At 41.1% G+C, this 22,473-nt stretch overlaps 1 protein-coding gene, 4 non-coding genes and 1 pseudogene across 6 annotated transcripts; all 6 read left to right on the top strand.

The window, feature by feature from the left end:
- Nucleotides 1-401: 401 nt before the first annotated feature.
- LOC135350857 (exocyst complex component 3-like) lies at nucleotides 402-8,704 on the top strand. 2 transcript variants are annotated; one of them, XM_064549704.1, is made up of 23 exons: nucleotides 402-536; nucleotides 694-750; nucleotides 830-1,033; nucleotides 1,270-1,376; nucleotides 2,323-2,404; nucleotides 2,485-2,523; nucleotides 3,095-3,327; nucleotides 3,570-3,765; nucleotides 4,068-4,141; nucleotides 4,200-4,286; nucleotides 4,473-4,632; nucleotides 4,945-4,986; nucleotides 5,147-5,198; nucleotides 5,269-5,342; nucleotides 5,403-5,456; nucleotides 5,822-5,922; nucleotides 6,452-6,526; nucleotides 6,575-6,658; nucleotides 6,717-6,788; nucleotides 7,133-7,247; nucleotides 7,527-7,598; nucleotides 7,660-7,752; nucleotides 8,347-8,704. In XM_064549704.1, exons 1-23 carry the CDS (start codon nucleotides 468-470, stop codon nucleotides 8,500-8,502), a joined length of 2,298 nt encoding a protein of 765 aa, XP_064405774.1. In that variant the 5' UTR covers nucleotides 402-467; the 3' UTR covers nucleotides 8,503-8,704. The 2 variants fall into 2 exon arrangements, with proteins under 2 accessions (XP_064405774.1, XP_064405775.1); XM_064549705.1 differs by lacking the exon at nucleotides 8,347-8,704 and adding an exon at nucleotides 7,808-7,972.
- Trnaq-uug (transfer RNA glutamine (anticodon UUG)) lies at nucleotides 1,403-1,474 on the top strand. Its single transcript has one exon. It is a non-coding gene; the product is annotated as a tRNA-Gln (tRNA).
- On the top strand, nucleotides 1,549-1,620 carry Trnaq-uug (transfer RNA glutamine (anticodon UUG)). Its single transcript has one exon. It is a non-coding gene; the product is annotated as a tRNA-Gln (tRNA).
- On the top strand, nucleotides 1,705-1,776 carry Trnaq-cug (transfer RNA glutamine (anticodon CUG)). Its single transcript has one exon. It is a non-coding gene; the product is annotated as a tRNA-Gln (tRNA).
- Nucleotides 2,201-2,272, top strand: Trnaq-cug (transfer RNA glutamine (anticodon CUG)). Its single transcript has one exon. It is a non-coding gene; the product is annotated as a tRNA-Gln (tRNA).
- A 78-nt stretch (nucleotides 8,705-8,782) lies between the features above and the next one.
- LOC135351403 (exocyst complex component 3-like) lies at nucleotides 8,783-18,061 on the top strand (annotated as a pseudogene).
- Nucleotides 18,062-22,473: the final 4,412 nt, after the last annotated feature.

The following is a 22,473-nucleotide window of genomic DNA, read 5'->3' as shown; positions in this document are numbered from 1 at the left end:
TTTTCAACAGAGGCTTTCAAATTGCTTCAGTAAGTAACTTCTAAGAAATAAATACAGCTAGTGGTACACTTGACTTGATTTGACTGCATTTCCATTCTCAGCTCCACCCACCAATCGAAAGCTTATTGGAGCAACTTTTTGCATAATCTAGAGAGAGTTAGAGGTGAAAACATGCTCACTTGTTTTCATGTTTGGTTGACAAAATTAATGATGATTACCTTTGTGAAAAAATCACACACAAAACAAGCTAAAATCATAAAAAACTGTATAAAAATCACACTAGTTTTACCTACCTTTACTAGCCTCGAGCTAGCCTCGATTCAAGGCCGATTATCTTTACTAGCCTCGAGCGAGACCAGGCCGATTATCTTAATCGGCCGGTCTCGAGGCTATACCTTTACCAACTTCTGAGATAAGCTTTTTGTAATAATGACCCTTACCTAGAGCATAAGATCAAAACAATCAAGATGGAGTTTTCTTCTGCTGAAGCTGACGCCAAGGACTTGGCGAAGAAGGAAGTAGTTGCTCATCTGACTGTAAGAAATAAATTCTAGATTACTACAATGTTAGAGTCAGTGACTAGGCACTATAATAATATACCATTCTGCCATTTGCATTGAAAGAAGTACCACACCCTTTATATATAAACATACATGTACTATACCACGATACTTTCGATCTGTTTGTATGTAGAAACCAGACCAGCTCGATCGACTTGAACAATACAAGAGAAAGATTTCCAGAAAGAAGGTGTGTCTACATGACAGCAATAAGTGGGATCCCATTTATTGCTTGGTAACTAAGTAACTGTCCCTATGTAAATTCCCAGGCAACCATTGAGTCTCAGCTGAGGAATGCGGTACAGACACAGCTGGACGGAGTACAGAAAGGCCTCAAGAGTCTCCAGGAGGCGAGTGGTGTGATGCAGACTATACGTCTGAATATGGGAGAGGTGGAGCAGCTGTATCAACAATGTGCTGACCTGTCGGAGGTCGTCAAACCTATCAAAGACGTCAGCAGGAAGCATCAACAGGTGAAGGATGTGGCCGTTGGGGTCCATTCAATTGAGCCACCTCAGATTATATCTATCATTGAGTGGCCAGTAGAAGTGATGGAGCCTGATAGACGCACTTACCATCTCACACGTTAGAACGAGTGAAATGGATGTGCATCCTTTAGTAGTGAGTCCCTTAAAGTTAGTCTAGAGTTTGAACCAACTTTTTCAATATTCTTGTAAAAAAGTTCACTCCCCCTACTATAATTATGCAGCTGAAGACGACAATGGTGCACATTCAGAACATCTTCAACGTTCCTCAAGTGTGTCAGGAAACGAAGGAACTCATAGCTGATGGCCGACTGCTGGAGGCCCACAGGAAGTGAGTGTATACCGAAGTTTGTAGTTGGTCCTGTGGTGTAATGGTTAGCACCTGAGACTTTGAATCTCAAGATCCGAGTTCAAATCTCGGCAAGACCTTGCATTTTATTCTTTTCTTTGCTGTAAAATTGGGTATATGGATCTAGAATGCAGCACTCTCTAACGCATATGAAGGTCTTGTGGTGTAACGGTTAGCACCTGAGACTTTGAATCTCAAGATCCGAGTTCAAATCTCGGCAAGACCTGTCTCTATTTATTCTTTTCCTCACTGTAAAATTGGGTACATGTGGATCTACCATGCACTGTCCAATTAGGGCTTGTTTAAGGAAGGTCCTGTGGTGTAACGGTTAGCACCTGAGACTCTGAATCTCAAGATCCGAGTTCAAATCTCGGCAAGACCTTGTATTTTGTTATTTTTCTCGCTGTAAAATTGGTTGCCATAATGATCGGACAGTAGTGTAGCGCACAATGTACTAGGTAGGGTACATTGTGCGAACAGTTGCACTATCCAGAAGTGCTTCGATATGCAGAACGTGCAGTCAGAGGTGTGTGGGGTGTGTGGGGTGTTGTGGGTAGGTGGAGGTGGTGGAATGATTATTTTTCCTCATGTATTTTGTATGTACAGTTTGTAGTGCTGTATCGCTAATCGTCGAGCTATCTAACTGCAGAACTGTTGCAACTTTATGGTGCTTGGGAACGTATCTAAGTACATTTATTGTCAGAACAAATGCAAAATTAAAGCATCAGTGTGTGTGTCTGCTGTATTAAAACTAAGTACGGTACTTTTGTATCTACATTGTAGAATGCGTTTCTAATCCATATGAACGTCTTGTGGTGTAACGGTTAGCACCTGAGACTCTGAATCTCAAGATCCGAGTTCAAATCTCGGCAAGACCTGTTCTGTTTTGTAACATAATTCAATTTTATTTTGCATTCTATTTTTACAGCTTGGCGGAGTTGGAGCACACTAGGGATGAACTGCTGATTCAGCTGTTTCACAGTGAAGACTCTTATGTCGATAAGAACACAGTAAGTGAACTCATGCTATACCAACCATCTCTACTCCGCTGCATGCTTGTCTAACGATTATTTCCTTCTCTCTTTTGTAGTCACTCCACCACTACTTTGAGCCACTGGCCGGTCTCTCTGTGAGTTTGGTTAATGTTTGTGACACATACGTGTTATAGTATCAGGGATATATCCACACTGGTCGGTACTATAATCACCTCTAACCACCTACACATACGTGTTATAGTATCCACACTGGTCGGTACTAATCACCTCAAACCACCTACACATACGTGTTATAGTATCAGGGATATATCCACACTGGTCGGTACTAATCACCTCTAACCACCTACACATACGTGTTATAGTATCAGGGATATATCCACACTGGTCGGTACTAATCACCTCTAACCACCTACACATACGTGTTATAGTATCAGGGATATATCCACACTGGTCGGTACTAATCACCTCTAACCACCTACACATACGTGTTATAGTATCAGGGATATATCCACACTGGTCGGTACTAATCACCTCTAACCACCTACGTAAAAAATTACCATTTCTTATTGGCCTCATTTATCACATTTAGGCGGCTAATCTGTGTGTTCATTTGAGATTGAGGATTGAAAATTAGACAATTTTAAGCACAGCACTGTAGTTAGTATCTATGGACAATTATTATTACACAATAACCACCTCTACTAGAGCTCCCTGGGTCAGCAACTGTGGCTGATTATGCACCAGACAACTGGCCTCGTAGAGGGAGAGCCTCGTAAGCTCGTCACCGCCCTCAGGATAATTGAGAGGGAGGAGAAAACAGACGCTCTCATTAAAGACATGCTCGACGAGAAAAGCATTCCACATTCTCAGTTGCCAGGGAGACCAAAGAAATGGAAGGAAAAGTGTTTGGAGATACTGGAGACTTCAATCTCCAATAAGTGAGTTCACTGAATTTTCCTGTTAGATTTCGGCACAGTGTATGCTCTAATTGCAGCCATCTAGGTGTACGTACATGCAGCTTTTAATGTGTAAGCAATTATTAGCCTGTGTATATACATTGTGGCCCTAGATATTAAATACAGTGGATTTCTTTACTATCACTGAATCTGCCTCGGTTCAGATGTACATTGTATATATACATGCATATATCTTCGCTCCTTCCTTGCTTTCACTCTCACAGGTTTGAGGAGCTTGAGCCGGGGGAACAAGAGAAGATGGAGAACAAGGCGTGGTTAGTGGAGTACCTCACCTCCGTGGCAACATTCTGCTACACCGACTTGCAAGCCATCAAAGATCACGGCACCAAATGTTTCCCTCCTCAATACGACATACTCGACAAGTTCATTAAGTGGTACCATCAGTGCCTCGTCAAACTGGTGAGTGATGGAGAGTGATCTAACCTAAAGAGGGGTCGTAGTCTAATTAGGAAGGGGTTATAGTTTAAATGGGAAAGAGAGAGGGGAGTGTAATCTCTAGTATGTATTCCAACTGTTGAGGGGTGCGGTCTAAACTGATGAGTGGAAGTTGTAGTCTACTATTTGGAGGAGGGTGGGTTGTGCTATAAAATTTTGGTTTTAAAGTTACAGTAGTACATGTATGACCTTACTGCACGTATGTATATTTTGCTAGTGTTTTACTGTTGCTCTTATCTTATTAATTTTATCTCTTGTTTACTCAGATCTCAGAGCGTGTTCAGAAGGGGCTCAATGCCAAAGACATTATCACCATCATGATTTGGATCGGAGACGTCAGGTACGTTATACAGACAGTGTATCATTATGCTCAGACTATACTACATCGCATCACACAGGGAGTCTTTCAATGAGACCCTGGATATTGACTTCAACAATTATGGGCAGCTCATTGACCCAGCAATAGAGAAGGATCTGCAAACAACGTAAGTGCCAAAATATTCCTGACCGCCTTTATTATATTATGTACACTCCACTTTCCCAACGATTATTTTGCATTTTAATTATTCTTTCGTATCGTTCCCTGATCTTTATTAATGCCTCCTCTCCTAATCATTGTCTCGTCTATTGTCTCCTCCACTGATCATTCTCTCATCGTTTGCCTCCTCCAGATGCCAGGAGCAGGTGGAGGGCAATGTGAAGGAGCTTGTAGGCAAGATGGTCGAGACAGAGAGGGAAGACTGGGACAGTACCACGCCTCCTGACGCTGACGTTGACGGAGCCTACTACACCACCGTCGGGATCACCCTTTTCCAGATGATTGACCAGAACGTAAGACTGTGTGTGTATGTGTAGGAGGAGGGGGCTGTATGAGTGTGTGTGTGTGTGTGTGTGTGTGTGTGGATGTTACCTGTTACTGGTCTATCTAGCTCCAAGTTCAGGCCTTGTACACTGTCATGTATTGTGGTTGGCATATAATAGGTTAGCCCTGGGGACGAGCATAAGAACAAGTACTGATTGACGAAGTACATTGTCGTAACTATACATGTACTACTGTTACAGTGTGTCTTATTCATGCAGTTTTTCGATCGAACCCGATTATGAACATGTATCCTTGAATTTTGTGTTTTGTCCCACCCCCAGATCTCGGCACTATCTCCACTCGGAATAAGCAACAAGCTCAGGGTATGCCGAGCCACAGTGTCTGTATAGCATGCTCCTATGACTGAGTACATAGTCCCACCACTATGCCTCTAGCTAATTCCCCTTATGGACTGAGTACATAGTCCCACCACTGTGCCTCTAGCTAGTTCCCTTATGACTGAGTACATGTACACACATGCAGGTGCTGGCTATCTGCTTGGATGCTGTGTTGGACTTCATCATGTTTTATGGCTGTAAGTATTTCTTACAGTTGTGTGTAGCTGACATGATGTTGTACGACCGTCTGGCCCCTCTTAATTATAGCAATGGTGGAGGACTATTTCAAATGTCGTCTCCAAACCCAGCGAAGGATGCCACCATTCTTCATCAACTACATGGTGAGCCCGTAGCTCACTCATACCCACCCATTGTCTTGCCTACCCCACCCCCTCTCACAGATAGCGACGGCCAATAACTGTCGGTCTTGTGTCGAGTTCGCTGAGCAACTGAGGGTGAGTGAATACAACTCATCTTTTGTTAACACTTCAGTTATACTTTTTAGAGATTGTACGTTTTACCCGTTCAGTTAAATTTACAAAGTACATGTACGTACTGTATACCATGCAGGTTTCGAATGCATATAATTATATAGTTGATACATTAATTTTGAATGACATGGTACAAGCTACAAACCTGATTGCGTTTCTAATTATTGCGAATTGCATAAAAAGTATGCGCATGCTTTCTCCTTTGCGAATCTTTTGTTTGCGACCTATGCGAAAACTCTCAATTTGCAATAGAAAAAGCATCGCATTCTAAACCAGGTATATTCGTACTGTAAATTAAGGACTGTAAATTAAGGATTTTGTTCTTTCAGAAACGATTCTGTCTTGAGTTGAACGAGACTGTACTCGACGCTGAGTACGAGAGACTGTTCAAAAAGGTCTCAGAGGAGTTCGATGCCGTGGGACATCAATGGTCAGTGGGAGTGTGGTGGTTAGGGTACATAGCTTGATGCAGTAGGACACATGGTCGGTGGGTGGTGTGGTGGTTAGGGTACATAGCTTGATGCAGTAGGACACATGGTCGGTGGGTGGTGTGGTGGTTAGGGTACATAGCTTGATGCAGTAGGACACATGGTCGGTGGGTGGTGTGGTGGTTAGGGTACATAGCTTGATGCAGTAGGACACATGGTCGGTGGGTGGTGTGGTGGGTGGGACAGGTTGGTGGTTGTCCAGTCAAAAATTGACGTATTTAATGTACGGTGTAGTAGAAGCTTGTCTTAAGTGGTCAAGCTTGGGCAGACAAAAAGTGGAGCTGGAATAAATAGTTAGCTAGGTGGCCTAACAAATGTCCAAACACATGCTATGGGCCCATTACCATTAACTTGGCTGTATTTTAGAGGGTGACCTGCTTATGTGTACTGTACTGAGGGTAATCAAAGATAAACAGGTTTCACTTTATAGACTTTAATTCTGGCCCAATTACCTTTTCCCACCCCCTATAGCGCTACTGTGATCTTGGACGATGCGTTCATGGACCTTGAACCCCTGTTGCAGGGACTCCTCACCAAAGATGCATGGTCAGCAATTCTCTTGTCAACTCAATATGTACCATGTGATAATTGTAGGTTTGGTAACCCTGGTGACCTGGTTGGCAAAACAGAGGGTACGATTCTCGACTACAATGAAGACTTCAATTGCTTGAAACCAGCGTAAGTTATTAGTGACGAATTGCATGCCTTACTGTTACTGTGTTGATTGTTGCTATAGCTACTATTCGTACGTGATCGTAGAGTCACAGCACAGAGTGATGAACAGTTACATGCAGGCAATGATGCAGAAGTGAGTTGTGTAACATCTGTCTATAACACATGTAAGCACGCACATTGTTGTTGTATACAGTGAAACGTACCTGTTTATTATATCACCGTACAGCCAGGTTATAATAAGGCCCCAAAGTTATTTTGTTGTACCTATGTTGCCAAGGAGTGCATTAATTAGTGTGACTTACATTGCAACCCTATACTTGTTGGGTCGTATAACACATCTCTTTAATACGGCCACTGTATGTTGGAGTGTCTCTATAAGAGGTTTCACTGTAGTTACATGTTTGCCAAATTTATTGACACCTGTTTCCATGTCATTGTTTTAACATCTCCTCCTCCCCACACAAACACCTCCCCCAGACGTATGGTGTTTAAGAAGGACAAGGACAGAGAAAGAGCAGCCAAAATGATCAAAGATGAGGTGAAGAGGATCAATAACGTATTTCAAAGACTCTCCCACGCCACCAACCCAAAGGTGAGCTTAGAAGGGACCTATGACCTTTGTATTGCACACTGGTGGTTCACCAAATGTTGCTACATACATTGTACACATGTTTTAATAAATTGTACTTTCTGTATGTGTGTTAGGTTTGTAATGCAATTCATTACCACAAGTTTACTGAGTACACTCTGAACACCTTTGTATGAGAACCGATAGTCTGCATTAACAGTAACTACAATTATCATAGTGCTCTTTTTAGACTAGCTGATTCACTCTAAATGTGGTTTTTATTGTACATTACTACTCTAACAGTATGCTCAAGGTCTGGAAATGATGGCCGAACTGATAACTTCCAAAACAGACTTCCTTGCTATGGATATCTCCGTACGTTATCCTCCCACCCCCACACCACACAACACACAACACACCGTCCCCACACACACAGGCACTGGCTACCAAGCACCCTGATGTCAGGCCTAGTCATGTCATTGCCATCCTGGCTATGAGGGGAGACCTCAACAAGTCACTCGTCGCAAAGGTGACCTTTTGTAATATGCAGAGGCTAAATCTTAATTTGTACATTGTACATGCAGTGGAATTCCTTTGAACACCTTCAGGGTGTCATACAGGATGTTGAAGTAGAGGGGAGAAATTAGAAAATTTTGCTAAAAAAAGGTCAACTGTTATTTCAATACCCTGTTAGTATGTAAAAATTGCCAGCTATGGACCCCAACTAGTACCTGAATGCAAATTTTAAGGGAGGGAGGGGAGGGATATCCCCCCTTTCCCCTGTATGACACCCTGACTTTAGGGGAACCAATGTAATTTAGACTGTTGTACAGAAGTGGGTATTATGGTACACACACTGTTTGTTTAGGACCTGGGTGCCTGCATGCATGGGCACACAGTTGGCATTAAGAGAGGTTTCACTGCACATGTGTTGCTTCGTTTAATAGCTTGAGGGCTCGAGCGAAATACTTTATTTTGCTCCCAAAGCCTTTAGGGAGGTGTAATACTGTGTATATTAAAGGGAAGTTCTGTGCATGGTGGCTGACCTAAATTCACTGGACGCACATTATAACTCAGTGCTCATGCCTGAACATAATTATACTACTTTGTACTTCATGTGCAGATAATGCAGCAGACTCTGATGAAGGACGACACGGATGGCCGGGGAGCAGACGTGGGCGACGCCCACCGGTCCATCTCCTCACCACGTAGGGAAGCCAATAGAAGCATGTTTTCTCAGCTCAAAGTCACCAATCCTTACTCCTTCTTCGGAAAGTAGATAGTCATTTAAAATTAATTGGAACAATGTACTTTTTAGCATTTTTATAGCCACGCTTTCTGTAGACTATATAATTATAATTATTCATGTACACAATACACTGTATGCAATCACCTGATCTTGTTTATGTAACGTACGATAATTAATGTTATATGTATGTATACAACGTCAAAAATCCATAAACTGTGTCGATCTTCTTTAATCAGTGGAATCTCTGTGAACAACCATCTCCGAATAAAAGCCAGCTGCTATATATAACGACTAGGCACCCAGGTCCTCAATGACAGTTTGTGTACAAAACAACCTCTCAACAAAGGCCAAAACATATAATTGTTCCCCAAAGGTATCCGTTATACTATTATAGAGGGGTTTTTTTCGATAATACGAGAGAACAGTCAAGAAAAATAGTTATATAATTATTGTGCTACCCTTTCCCTTGCTGGATAAATATCATTCACTATGCCACGATACTTTCGATCTGTTTGTATGTAGAAACCAGACCAGCTCAATCAATACAAGAGAAAGATTGCCAGAAAGAAGGTGTGTCTACATGATGACAGGTTTTAATAGTAAGTGGGATCCCATTTATTGCTTGGTAACTAAGTAACTGTCCCTATATAAATTCCCAGGCAACCATTGAGTCCCAGCTGAGGAATGCGGTACAGACACAGCTGGATGGGGTACAGAAAGGCCTCAAGAGTCTCCAGGATGCGAGTGTAGTGATGCAGACTATACGTCTGAATATAGGAGAGGTGGAGCAGCTATATCAACAATGTGCTGACCTGTCGAAGGTCGTCACGCCTATCAAAGAGACGTCAGCAGGAAGCACCAACAGGTGAGGGGTGTGGCCGTTGGGTCCTTTCAAAATGATGCAATTGAGCCACCTCAGATTATTATTAAGTGGTCATTGGCAGACAGTAGAAGTGATAGGACGCACTTACCATCTCACACGTGAAATGGTTGTGCATCCTTTAGTAGTGAGTCCCTTAAGTTAGTCTAGAGTTTGAGCCAACTTCTTCAAATCTCCCTGTGAAAAAAGTTCACTCCCCCCCCACTATAATTATGCAGCTGAAGAGGTGCACATCCAGAACATCTTCAACGGTCCTCAAGTGTGTCAGAAACGAAGGAACTCATAGCCGACGGCCGACTGCTGGAGGCCCACAGGAAGTGAGTGTATATAATTATATGTTTGTAGTTGGTCCTGTGGTGTAACGGTTAGCAGCACTTGAGACTTTGAATCTCAAGATCTGAGTTAAAATCTCGCTAAGACCTTGTATTTTATTCAGCTTTTCCTCGCTGTAAAATTGGGTATATGGATCTAGAAATGCAGCACTCTCTAACGCATATGAAGGTCCTGTGGTGTAACGGTTAGCACCTGAGACTTTGAATCTCAAGATCCGAGTTCAAATTTCGGCAAGACCTTGTATTTTCTTGCTGAAAATTGAGTGCCATAATGGTCTAATTTATCAGACACAGCAAAAATAATTGAAACAGATCTTTATAGTGCACATGAGATGTCTGAACAGTAATACAGCTGCATGTGAACTACCTAGTACAGTGTGCGAACAGTTGCACTATCCAGAAGTGCTTCAATATGGTGTGTGGGGTGTGTGGGGTATGTGGGTAGGTGCATGGAGGTGGTGAAATGATTATTTTTCCTCATGTATTTTGTGTGCATTGCATGTACAGTTTGTAATCACTTTTAGTATTGTATCTAAAAACTAGCTAATCATCGAGCTATCTAACTGCAAAACTCTTGCAACTTTATGGTGCTTGGGAACGTATCTAAGTATTGTCAGAACATGTGTATACGTAAAATTAAAACATCAGTGTGTGTCCGCTGTATTAGAACAACAAAAACTAACTACGGTACCTTTGGATTGAGGATTTAAAATTAGGCACATCACTGTAGTATCCATGCAAAGAGCTAGAATTATTATTACACAATAACCACCTCTACTAGAGCTCCCTGGGTCAGCAACTGTGGCTGATTATGCACCAGACAACTGGCCTCGTGGAGGGAGAGCCTCGTAAGCTTGTCACCGCCCTCAGGATAATTGAGAGGGAGGAGAAAACAGACGCTCTCATTAGAGACATGCTCGACGAGAAAAGCATTCCACATTCTCAGTTGCCAGGGAGACCAAAGAAATGGAAGGAAAAGTGTTTGGAGATACTGGAGACTTCAATCTCCAATAAGTGAGTTCACTGAATTTTCCTGTTAGATTTCGGCACAGTGTATGCTCTAATTGCAGCCATCTAGGTGTATGTACATGCAGCTTTTAATGTGTAAGCAATTATTAGCCTGTGTATATATGCATTGTGGTCCTAGATATTAAATACAGTTACTATCACTGAATATGCCTCGGTTCAGATGTACATTGTATATGTACATGCATATATCTTTGCTCCTTCCTTGCTTTCACTCTCACAGGTTCGAGGAGCTTCAGAGCCGGGGGAACAAGAGAAGATGGAGAACAAGGCGTGGTTAGTGGAGTACCTCACCTCCGTGGCAACATTCTGCTACACCGACTTGCAAGCCATCAAAAATCACAGCACCAAATGTTTCCCTCCTCACTACGACATACTCGACAAGTTCATTAAGTGGTACCATCAGTGCCTCGTCAAACTGGTGAGTGATAGGGAGTGGTCTAACCTAAAGAGGGGTCGTAGTCTAATTAGGAAGGGGTTATAGTTTAAATGGGAATAGAGAGAGGGTAGTGTAATCTCTAGTATGTATTCCAACTGATGAGGGGTGCAGTCTAAACTGATGAGTGGGAGTTGTAGTCTACTATTGGGAGGAGGGTGGGTTGTGCTATAAAATTTGGCTTTAAAAGTTACAGTAGTATAACCTTACTGCACGTATGTACATCTTGCTTGTTTTACTGTTGCTCTATCTTATTTATCTCTTGTTTATATACTCAGATCTCAGAGCGTGTTCAGAAGGGGCTCAATACCAAAGACATTAATTATCACCATCATGATTTGGATCGGAGATGTCAGGTATGTTATACAGACAGTGTATCATTATGCTCAGACTATATACTACATCGCATCACACAGGGAGTCTTTCAATGAGACCCTGGATATTGACTTCAACAATTATGGGCAGCTCATTGACCCAGCAATAGAGAAGGATCTGCAAGCAACGTAAGTGCTTGGCTGCATTTATTAAAACTATATGTACACTCCATTTCCCCAACAATTAGTTTGCCTTTTAATTATTCTCTCATCTTTCGTATCGTTCCCTGATCTTTATTAATGCCTCCTCTCCTCCACTGATCATTCTCTCATCGTTTGCCTCTTCCAGATGCCAGGAGCAGGTATCAATATACCAAACTAGTGTTCAAGCTGGCGCTGTGCTAATGCCTCTCGCCATGTTTTTGCTTTCGCTCAAAAGTATTAGAGTGTTATATTAGTTTCTATAATGAATTTTATATTAAAGTTAGCTTACCTATATAAAGTCACTGAGAAGAAAATACTTATTTACATGCATCTATTGTTGTTATTTATTGTATTATGTGGCTTACCAGGACCTCAAGAAAGAAGAAAATTGATTCTTCCAGGATCTGTAGTTCAGTGTATATAATATCAGACCTGTGTACATGCATATTGTTATCTATATTGTTATATGGTAGTGTTTTGTGGCTTACCAGGCCCTCAAGACAAAGATGATTCTGCCAGGAGGATCTGGATCTGGATCTTGGTTTCTCACACGTGGGGAATGAGCGCGCATGCGCATTACATCCACAGGAATAATAAAGGGTGTGTCCAAACAGATCAATGGCTACTGCTAGCTAGTCTTGATCTTGTAGCTAACAAAAAGCTAGCGCTTTAGTGCAAGGCTAACTCATATGTTGAATAGAAAGTATGTACGGACAGATGATGCTATGAAAGATTCTGAAGAGACTGCAACAGCCTTCAATGTGAGTCAAACTAGCCATAACTCGAGAAAGAAGCTTTAGTTTGCTAATCCACGAATCAAAATCCAAGAGAACGTGGCTAGAAGCCTATAGAAGCTGTTAGTTTTCGTCGCATTGCAACCGTTGAGCAGTTACAGCTGGAACAGACACACACACACACAGACACACACACACACACACACAGTCAGCTTTACCGTATCCCTCGTGCGGCTACGCCTCGAGGCATAATTATAAGAACCTTATTAACACCTTACGTTATGTACTACCTTAACCATGATTTGATGTTGATGTTGATATCACTCATTCTCATTGTTAATGCTCCACTTCCTCCCTTTGTTGGTGTGCGAGCCTCTGGGGCCGCCCGCTCCACGTATTTAAGGTTTTGTTTACCTTTTTTGCCTCACTTCACCTTAACTTCACCTTAACTTCGTTTTACCCTGTATTGTCAGTTGATATGTTTTTGCTCCTCGATCTAAGAATTTGGTTAATCTACACTTTGAAGTCAATTTGTTGGTAACTAGTTGTTGTTGCCTCTAGCTAGGAGCCTGTCTCTAGCTAATTTGTCTAGCCTGTCTAGAATCCCTCTCTATATACAAAGATAAGAGCTCAACACATGTATAGCTATACTATTCGTACGTGATCCTAGAGTCGCAGCACAGAGTGATGAACAGTTACATGCAGGCAATGATGCAGAAGTGAGTTGTGTAACATCTGTCTATAACACATGTAAGCACGCATATTGTTGTTGTATACAGTGAAACTTACCTGTTTATTATATCACCCTCAGCCAGGTTATAATAAGGCCCCAAAGTTATTTTGTTGTACCTATGTTGCCAAGGAATGCATTAGTGTGACTTACATTGCAACCATATCGTATAACACACTTTTAGTGGCTCGATCAGCACACTTTATAGCTTACATTCTTGTATTCCAAAGGAGTCACCAACTAACTATAAGTGTATTCTGAAACGTTATTGTTACAAGATAGCAAAACAATTTCTAGTCATGCGTAGCTCACTGTTCAAGTACATGTATAAGCTCAAAAAAATAATTTTGTTCCTATTCTTCATCGCGGCTCTTCTAGTCTGGCATAGTAGTTTTCAGCATGACCAGAAAGAAGTAAACATTCTCGTTCAAGAAAATGGAAATATCTTTCAGTTTGATCTGACAGTGGATCGGAAACACCTGACAAAATCAACAGAAGTGGAATTTGAAAAAACTACAGGTTACGATGGGCCCGTCACTGAATCTATTGAAAAGCCATCCAGGAACACACCACCAATGGTACCCGTCACTGAAAAACCGTCTAAGAACACACCACCAACAGTAGACTTTGTTGTTCGCTCAGCATACATCGACACACGAGCAAGGGATGGTTACAAAAACTCTACCGTGATATTTGCTGAGGTCTCTAATGATGTACGTAAGTTTAGGCTAATCGTAGGCTGTGGTGTAGACACTATTGATGCCAAGAAATACAAAGTTCAACCTCTTTACTACCGCTGGATTTGGGATAACAGGGGATATCTAACACATGAGGAAATAATGATTACTTGCTATGATCTTAAAGCCCATAAAGATAGCATGGCTTTTATTGCTTATCATCCAGCTCCAAACTCAAATGAAATATCTACAGTCACTATTGAAATTACGTACTTATCAAAAAGAAAAGATAGTAAAGGAAAAACGGTTGTGTGTACACACGCCTTTGGTAAACCACCTTGGCTGAAAGAGTGGCTTTTGTATCAAAAAACTATTGGAGTTGATCTGGTCCAAATGTATGTTGATGACACGTTCATGAATGTCACTGAAAATCCAACAATTATCAAAGGCTTTATTGAAGAAGGTTTCCTTCGAGTGGATTACCGCAAAACTTATTTCAACGAGAGACAGATTATCTATAGTTCTCAAATTCTAAGCAGTCATGACTGCTTGTATCGTTACCAAGGAGTATATGAATATGCACTTTTTTTTGATCTTGATGACTTTTTTATTCCGCGTTTGCCAAACGAGACTTCTATTCTTTACTATTTGAACCGATTCTTACCAAAAAAATAATCAAGCAACAGTTACATTTCATTGGTTGAGTCTATTTCCAGAATGTGGCCTAACTCAACCGAAATCACTTGCTAAAGATGGCAATGTAACACAGTTACTCAAAGTCAAACAACACTGGGACACCAAGAATACAAAATTTGCTTGTAGACCACATTTAACAACTCGCCTTTCAATTCACACTGCTCTTCTCCTTACCAAAAATGCGAAAGCAGTACGTACGCCTGATAGCAACATTGCTTATGTGGGACATTTCAGACTACGTATGCATGAACAAGAATTCTTTCCTGAAAATATTACGTGTGACACATTGTTACGTGATAACTATAGCTAACACAAACCAGCAGATGTCATGCGTTATATTCATTAGCTCTGTCAGTTGTATTCATTTTGAGCAATCAACAATCTATTCAATGAAAATGCCATATAGTTATACCACACTTACGTTACCACTACAGCTGTACGATACATAGAAAAATAGCATACAGCCCCAAGGCATACACAGTTTTCAAGGTGTTTTTTAAGCTTTTTCATTCGTTCAAGAAAGTAAGCAAAGAGAAAAGAGCTGTGCTAAGACTCCAAAGCGACCACAGAAACACGGAACCTGCTCTCCAATAAGATGGCTAAGCCTCCATGGGTCCATGGGCGTGGTTTTATCCAAGAAGAGCTTGCAACTTCAGTAACTAAGGGACGTCGAATGGCCAACGCTGAACCAAGGAGGCTCTTGAGTATCTGTAGGAGTCGACGTGTTGCTCAAACTAGCTCTTTGACGACTGCAAAATCCGGCATAGTCTTGCTCTTTTTGCAGTCTGCATTGTGGATTAAATATTATTCCCAGGGTGCTGCGGTTACGTGGTGTAAGGTATGGTAGAATGCCAGAAAACTTCTGCAGGCATGAAATGCGTGGGCTGCATGAAAGTGCAGGAATGTTTTGTATTTTATAGCTATATATACATATACAATACGTTGAGCACTATAGGTAGGGACTCGCTTACACTCGCCCCTAATGAACCCCTCTAAAGTAACGTCAACCTCTACAGTAGACTCTCATTAATCCAGTCACCCATATATGGGTCAATACATAATTATATACATGATAGCTCTCTTCTCTTTATAAGTCCTTGCTAATAATTATATACAGTGGAACCTCCCATAACGAACCCTCCCACCAGAGAACACCAAGGCTATGGCACGGATTGAAATCACTATATATATAAGTACACAAATATAACCTTCCACGAGTGTATATAATTATGCGGAATGCCGTTTGTACCAAAAATCATAGGCTCACAATATGGCGTTATGAGCTTTTCGTGACGCGTTGAAAGCTGCTCATAATCCGATCTGAACTGAAGCTTTGCGGCGCGTATAGCAACAACAAAATCACGTGATGTGTATCCACATGCATGCCTGCAATGTTGTATGGTGGATACTACTCCCATAGCTACATGCATGGAGGTTGATTCTGCTAAGTATTGGTTTGTCTACAGTATATAGGAGACAGAAAGAGACAAGTGTCTTTTAATCTGCCACAGTATACAATGTAGGTATACTATATATACATGCATGTATGCTACTTAAGATTTAAGCTGAGAGCTGTGGCAGCAGCCAAAAAGATGCTGCTCTGTGCAAGAGTTTAGAGTCGACATAACAATTATACAACGCCCGTTTCGTAAACGCCAAACTACAGACTTCGATATGAAATAAATGCCCGAGCGTTTAATCAAGTAAATACGGTACATTAATTGTGCCACTTTACAGTAGGTACTACCTCCACCAGAGAACCACCACCAGAGAACAACCCAAGGAATGGGAAATAATTGATATAGTGGCAATAGAAGCCATTATTACTTGCACCTGCATTGCGTTACAGCAGTAATACACACACACACACACACACACGCACACACACACCACACACGCACACACACACACACACACACACACACACACACACACACACGCACACACACACACAACTCACGACATCTCTTTAATACGGCCACTGTATGTTGGAGTGTCTCTATAAGAGGTTTCACTGTAGTCACATGTTTGCCAAATTTATTGACACCTGTTTCCATGTCATTGTCTTAACATCTCCTCCTCCCCACACACACACCTCCCCCAGACGTATGGTTTTTAAGAAGGACAAGGACAGAGAAAGAGCAGCCAAAATGATCAAAGATGAGGTGAAGAGGATCAATAACGTATTTCAAAGACTCTCCCACGCCACCAACCCAAAGGTGAGATTGGAAGGGACCCTATGACCTTTGTAGTGCACACTGGTTGTTCACCAAATGTTGCTACATACATGTACACATGTAATTTTGCTTAATAAATTGTACTTTATGTGTATTAGGTTTGTAATGCACTTCATTACCACAAGTTTACTGAGTACATTCTGAACACCTTTGTATGAGAACCGATAGCAGTAACACTGCAATTATCATAGTGGACTAGCTAATTCACTATAAATGTGGTTTTTATTTTACTACTCTAACAGTATGCTCAAGGTCTGGAAATGATGGCCGAACTGATAACTTCCAAAACAGACTTCCTTGCTATGGATATCTTCGTACGTTATCCTCCCACCCCCACACTACACAACACACCACCCCCACACACACAGGCACTGTCTACCAAGCACCCTGACGTCAGGTCTAGTCATGTCATTGCCATCCTGGCTATGAGGGGAGACCTCAACAAGTCACTCGTCGCAAAGGTAACCTTTTGTAATATGCAGAGGCTAAATATTAATTTGTACATTGTACATGCAGTGGAATTCCTTTGAACACGTGTCATACAGGATTTTGGGGGAAATAAGAAAAGTAACTAGAAAATTTTGCTAAAAAATGTCAACTGTTATTTCAATACCCTGTTAGTATGTAAAATTGCCAGCTATGGACCCCAACTAGTACCTGAATGCAAACTTTAAGGGGGGGGGGGATTGGAGCTATATATATGGGGGATATTCCCTGTATGACACCCTGACTTTAGGGGAACCAATGTAATTTAGACTGTTATACAGAAGTGAGTATTATGGTACACACACTGTTCGCTTGGGACCTGGGTGCCTGCATGCATGGGCACACAGTTGGCATTAAGAGGGGTTCCACTGCACATGTGTTGCTTCGTTTAATAGCTTGAGGGCTCGAGTGAAATACTTTATTTTGCTCCCAAAGCCTTTAGGGAGGTGTAATCAGTGCTGCATGGTGGCTGACCTAAATTCACTGGACACACATTATAACTCAGTGCTCATGCCTGAAAATAATTATACTACTTTGTACTTCATGTGCAGATAATGCAGCAGACTCTGATGAAGGACGACACGGATGGCCGGGGGGCAGAAGTGGGCGACGCCCACCGGTCCATCTCCTCACCACGTAGGGAAGCCAATAGAAGCTTGTTTTCTCAGCTCAAAGTCACCAATCCTTACTCCTTTGGAAAGTAGATAGTCATTTAAATTGGAACAATGTACTTTTTAGCATTTTTATAGCCACGCTTTCTGTAGACTATAATTATAATTATTCATGTACACAATACACTGTATGCAATCACCTGATCTTGTTTTATTATGCACTGTACGATAATTAATGTACACTGTATATAGTGTATATGTACGTGTACAACATCAAAAATCCATAAACTGTGTCGATCTTCTTTAATTTGTAATATATAAATTATACAGTGGAATCTTTGTTAAAAACCATCTCCGAATAAAAGCCAGCTGCTATATAGACGGCCAGGCACCCAGGTCCCAAATGACAGTTTATGTACAAAACAACCCCTCAACAAAAAAAAAGGCCAAAATATTATATATTGTTCCCCAAAGGTATCCATTATAGAGGGGCCGGTTCCACTGTATACGTTGTACACTATCAACTTTCTTTGTAAACTATGAAGGAAACTATTGTAGATGAACTCAAATTCAACAACATTGTAAACTATGATGTACACTCGCAAGTACAAACATAGTTTACAAGCTGTAAACTACCACTTCTGGCCCTGTGTACATACTTGTACACTTTCAGTTTTCGATGCAATATTATAGTGCATATTATTTGGGCAATAATTTTTATGCAAGATGAAAAAGTACATGCATGCATATAGCGCATGAATGTGCATGTAAATATATTATGTGACACAAGAGACAGATTGAAAAAAGATGTATACTATAGCTAGAGTAAGTCGCCGAACTCCGCCAGACATCAAATTGTGTCAGGTAAAAGGGCGTGTAATGCACAAACAAAACAAGACTGATTCAAACTAATTACACACACTAACAGATGGCCATGGGCCTATTGTCCAGCGAAAACTTGGATAGGCCAAGTCGCTTCCAGTCCGAGCAGTAATAACTTGAAAAAAACCACCGAATTTTTCGATTTTCGTCAAAACGTACCGATCGCCGTTTTTGCCAAACTACACAGCTAGAGCTAACTGACACAAGCTGAGTACAATCTAGATAGAGTGCAGTACAGAGTGGAGCAATTCCCAGAATCAGGCGACCCTGCAAAGCGGAGCTACACTTGTTTCTTTGTGAGGGTTGTAAGTGCTGAGTCAGCAATATTCTAGCTATAAGCGCAAAATATATAGCGCTTATAACTATAGGCGCTATATACTAGTAATATATACTAGCCTGTTACCCTATATAACCCCCTAACCTTATGCCCTATAACCCTATCCCTAACCCTTTACCTTACCCATACCGTTACCTAACCTCTTATATAGCTATAGTGCGCATATATACACTGTAAAAATGATGTGTGGTTTTGACGCAGAGTGCGTGGCTATTGTGGCAAACGTGCGTTTTTTCATGTGATTTTCCTGATAATTGCCACAATAGTCACGCACTTGCGTCAAAACCACACACCATTTTTTATATGCAGTGTACCCTTATAACCGCCCATAATCCCGAAATTATGCACATTATATGCGTAATATACATACACAATTAAGTGTACCTGTAGCCAAACTCTATATCCGTAACACCAACACATCCCAACTTGGATCTCACAAATTTGACATTATGCATATTATGCATAATTATTATACACAATTAAAATAATTATTTGACATTATGCACATTATGCAGCTCAATTATACATCAAATATAAAATTTGACGTTATGCATATTATGCATAATATACACCACTTATACTAAAATGTGACGTACATTATGCACAATATGCATAACAATTATACATCAAGTATAAAATGCATAATGTCATAATTATTACATCACTTGTATGAATGTGACATTATGCACATTATACATTTTTATATCAACATTATTATGTTAGACCACAATGGCAGCTTTCAGAGACACTAATCAAAGTAGAATAATTATGCTGCAGCAGTGTTGCTTCTTCTAGCTCTGTTTATCAAAGAGACAGTTCAAGAAAGCCTCCCAGACAGCTAGAGCTGCCAGCTAGGAAGAGTGGTGGACTCTTTAATACATCAGTAGATCTTGAGTGAATAACTTCCTGAGTGTCGAGTTAAAGCTTATTAAAAGCTTTTAGGAGTAATCATTAGCTTCTTTATCTTCAGCAATGACTTCTTGTCGAACATAAAGGCAAGATTTAGTAGCAGAACACTTGCCTGGTCTATATTACCACAGCCTCATCAGGGGACCCACAGGAACACATTATGCCTTTCCTATAACATCTGTAGCCTTACAGTGTAGGGTGTCGTTAAGTAGAGACTTGGCTTGATACAATAAAGGGCGTAAGAACTCAGTCATCTTACACAATACTTCTATGTAACGGACTGTAAAATCAGAATACAAATAGTATACGGTTTATTTTACTGACAGTATCCACAAATACACGGATTACCCCCTTTTTGGGGTAATGTACACGCATGCGCATACAAGGTATACCAGGCCGCCTTGTTCAAGCGGCCGGGAATCGAGGCTACCGCTATCTCTGCTCAGCCACATCACTGCTTGCTGCTCAACCGCATGTAAAGTTTCACTATTTGCTGCCTCCTATTCAAGTCACCTGATGCTTGTGAGCAATCTCATTGGTCACGTTGGAAATCCGACGTGGCCCATGAGTTCATGTAAAGAGTGCTCAGACGGACACCAAAGGTGCGGCTGATTCATGAGACTAACCGAGGGTGTAAATTTTCGTGCAATTCAATATTCTGTCTTATGGTCTTAGTTACTAGTAGCCCAGAATAACTTTAACTTTAGCTTTTTTTTTCAGGCACTCGTAGTACCCTCACTTCGCTTGGGATACTACAGCAGGCCTTTGGGCTTATAATTCCCATAGATACCTCCTAAACAGTATCTAACTATTATTTAGAAAATGCTTGTCACAAATGGTGCAATCTGATTGGTTACTTGGAGGTCCTTTATTTCTCATAGAGACCTCTCAGTCATTCCATAGATTGAAGAGAGAGGGATAGGAAACGGAGTGGTGCACGTGATGATTTTACATTGAATCTGCAGTGGAGCCTCGAAAATTATCCGCGCTACGCCCTATGAACGAGGCTATTAAGCACACTTTTGCCGGGTAACTCCCAAAGCTGTGTTTCCTCGAGACATAATCTCTTTCAGCAACTTAAAACACGCCTAGTCCATGAGCCACGTGTAGTACTTGCTAATGACTGACCACACCCAGTAAAAAGAGACTTTCCAATAAAGTTATATGTTCCCAAGGCTGTTTTAGAGCTATTAGACTACATTACATCATCTGTAATTGATCTGATTGGCTAAAAACAGTAGATTACATGGAAGCATAATCTACTGGAAGGTACTTATTCTACAGGAAATGGGCGCATTTCTACAGGAAGTGGACACATATTCTACAGGAAATGGACGCATATTCTACAGGAAGTGACAAATAATTTGCAGGAAGTTCTCAAAAATTGGAATGAAATTTTTAGTGAAAGTGACAAGAAGATGACAAAAACATTATAAAAAAACACAGAATGCAATAGTTTGTTCAGTCAATATCCATTCTTTCCATGTCCACTGTTGCTTTGTATTGCTTTTTCCAGTTGGGCATGGGCAAGGGGGCCAGGAAGCATCAAAAACACCTTAGCAGTTGCTTGACACTTTCTATTGAGGTTCCATGCCGGTCCAGTCTGCTCTATACCCCCTCCACTCCACCACAGTGCTTCATTCTTCTTCTTGTAGTGTTGCAGAGTCAGTTCTAGCATAGTTCTATGTTCTTTTTACTTGTCTGTTCTTTCCAGTATCTTCAGGAAGCGTTTCACAAGCTTTACTAAGTTTTACTGTAGTTTTTCGTTGTTTTGAAGCCGTCTTCTTGTCTTTTTCTGTCAACTGGTGTCTCTCACAGCTCGTCCAGCTCGCACAAATTCAATTTCTGTTGCTACGCACCAAACCTGGCTTTTTATAACCACGCCTCGCGCATGCGCAATGAAGTCCAAGTTAGATAGACAACACCCACTCGTAGAATATGCGTCTTAGTAACCGCCTTGGTTACGGTTAGATTCCCTCGGCTTTGCGCCTCGGGCTAACCGCAACCGCGGAGGTTACATAGACGCATATTCTACTCTTAGGTGTAGTCTATCCTATACTTGGAACATGTAATGTGTAAGCGTGCTGGTTTTATGACTACTACAATAGGTATAGACCTTGAAATATAAGTGAGTTGCACGGACTAAGCACAGTTACTTGTAGTTTATTATGCACTGAGTGTAGAAATAGATATTGTTGTGATGGCCTCGATTAAACCGCACAGTAGCGCGGATGTTACTCGAGATACAAACCGTTTCCTATCCCTCTAACTCTTCAATCTATGGTCATTCAGAGGTCTTCTATGGAGGTCCATTATATGTTCACTACATGCATTTAACATTTTTTACATGATACATACAAACATACATGGAATGCTTAGCAACATCTATTTTATACATGCACAAGTACACCGAAGTCATAGTAACGATGATGCAGTGCATCATTAAAAACTAATTTTTAATTAAAAGTCTTTGTGTTCTGCAGTGCCGCTTTGTAGCTTTTATCTCACTC

The sequence above is a fragment of the Halichondria panicea genome, chromosome 17, assembly GCF_963675165.1.
Source record: "Halichondria panicea chromosome 17, odHalPani1.1, whole genome shotgun sequence".
NCBI lineage: Eukaryota > Metazoa > Porifera > Demospongiae > Suberitida > Halichondriidae > Halichondria > Halichondria panicea.
Note: the sequence above shows the minus strand (reverse complement) of the source record. Positions and strands in the feature narration are given on the sequence as shown.

What these genes read in the sequence shown, in the direction of transcription:
- LOC135350857 (XM_064549704.1), top strand. Translation starts at nt 468, where the DNA reads ATGGAGTTTTCTTCTGCTGAAGCTGACGCCAAGGACTTGGCGAAGAAG. An exon ending in AAGTAGTTGCTCATCTGACT is followed by an intron (nt 537 to 693) that starts GTAAGAAATAAA and finishes GTTTGTATGTAG; the next exon opens with AAACCAGACCAGCTCGATCG. An exon ending in AGTTCGCTGAGCAACTGAGG is followed by an intron (nt 5,457 to 5,821) that starts GTGAGTGAATAC and finishes TTGTTCTTTCAG; the next exon opens with AAACGATTCTGTCTTGAGTT.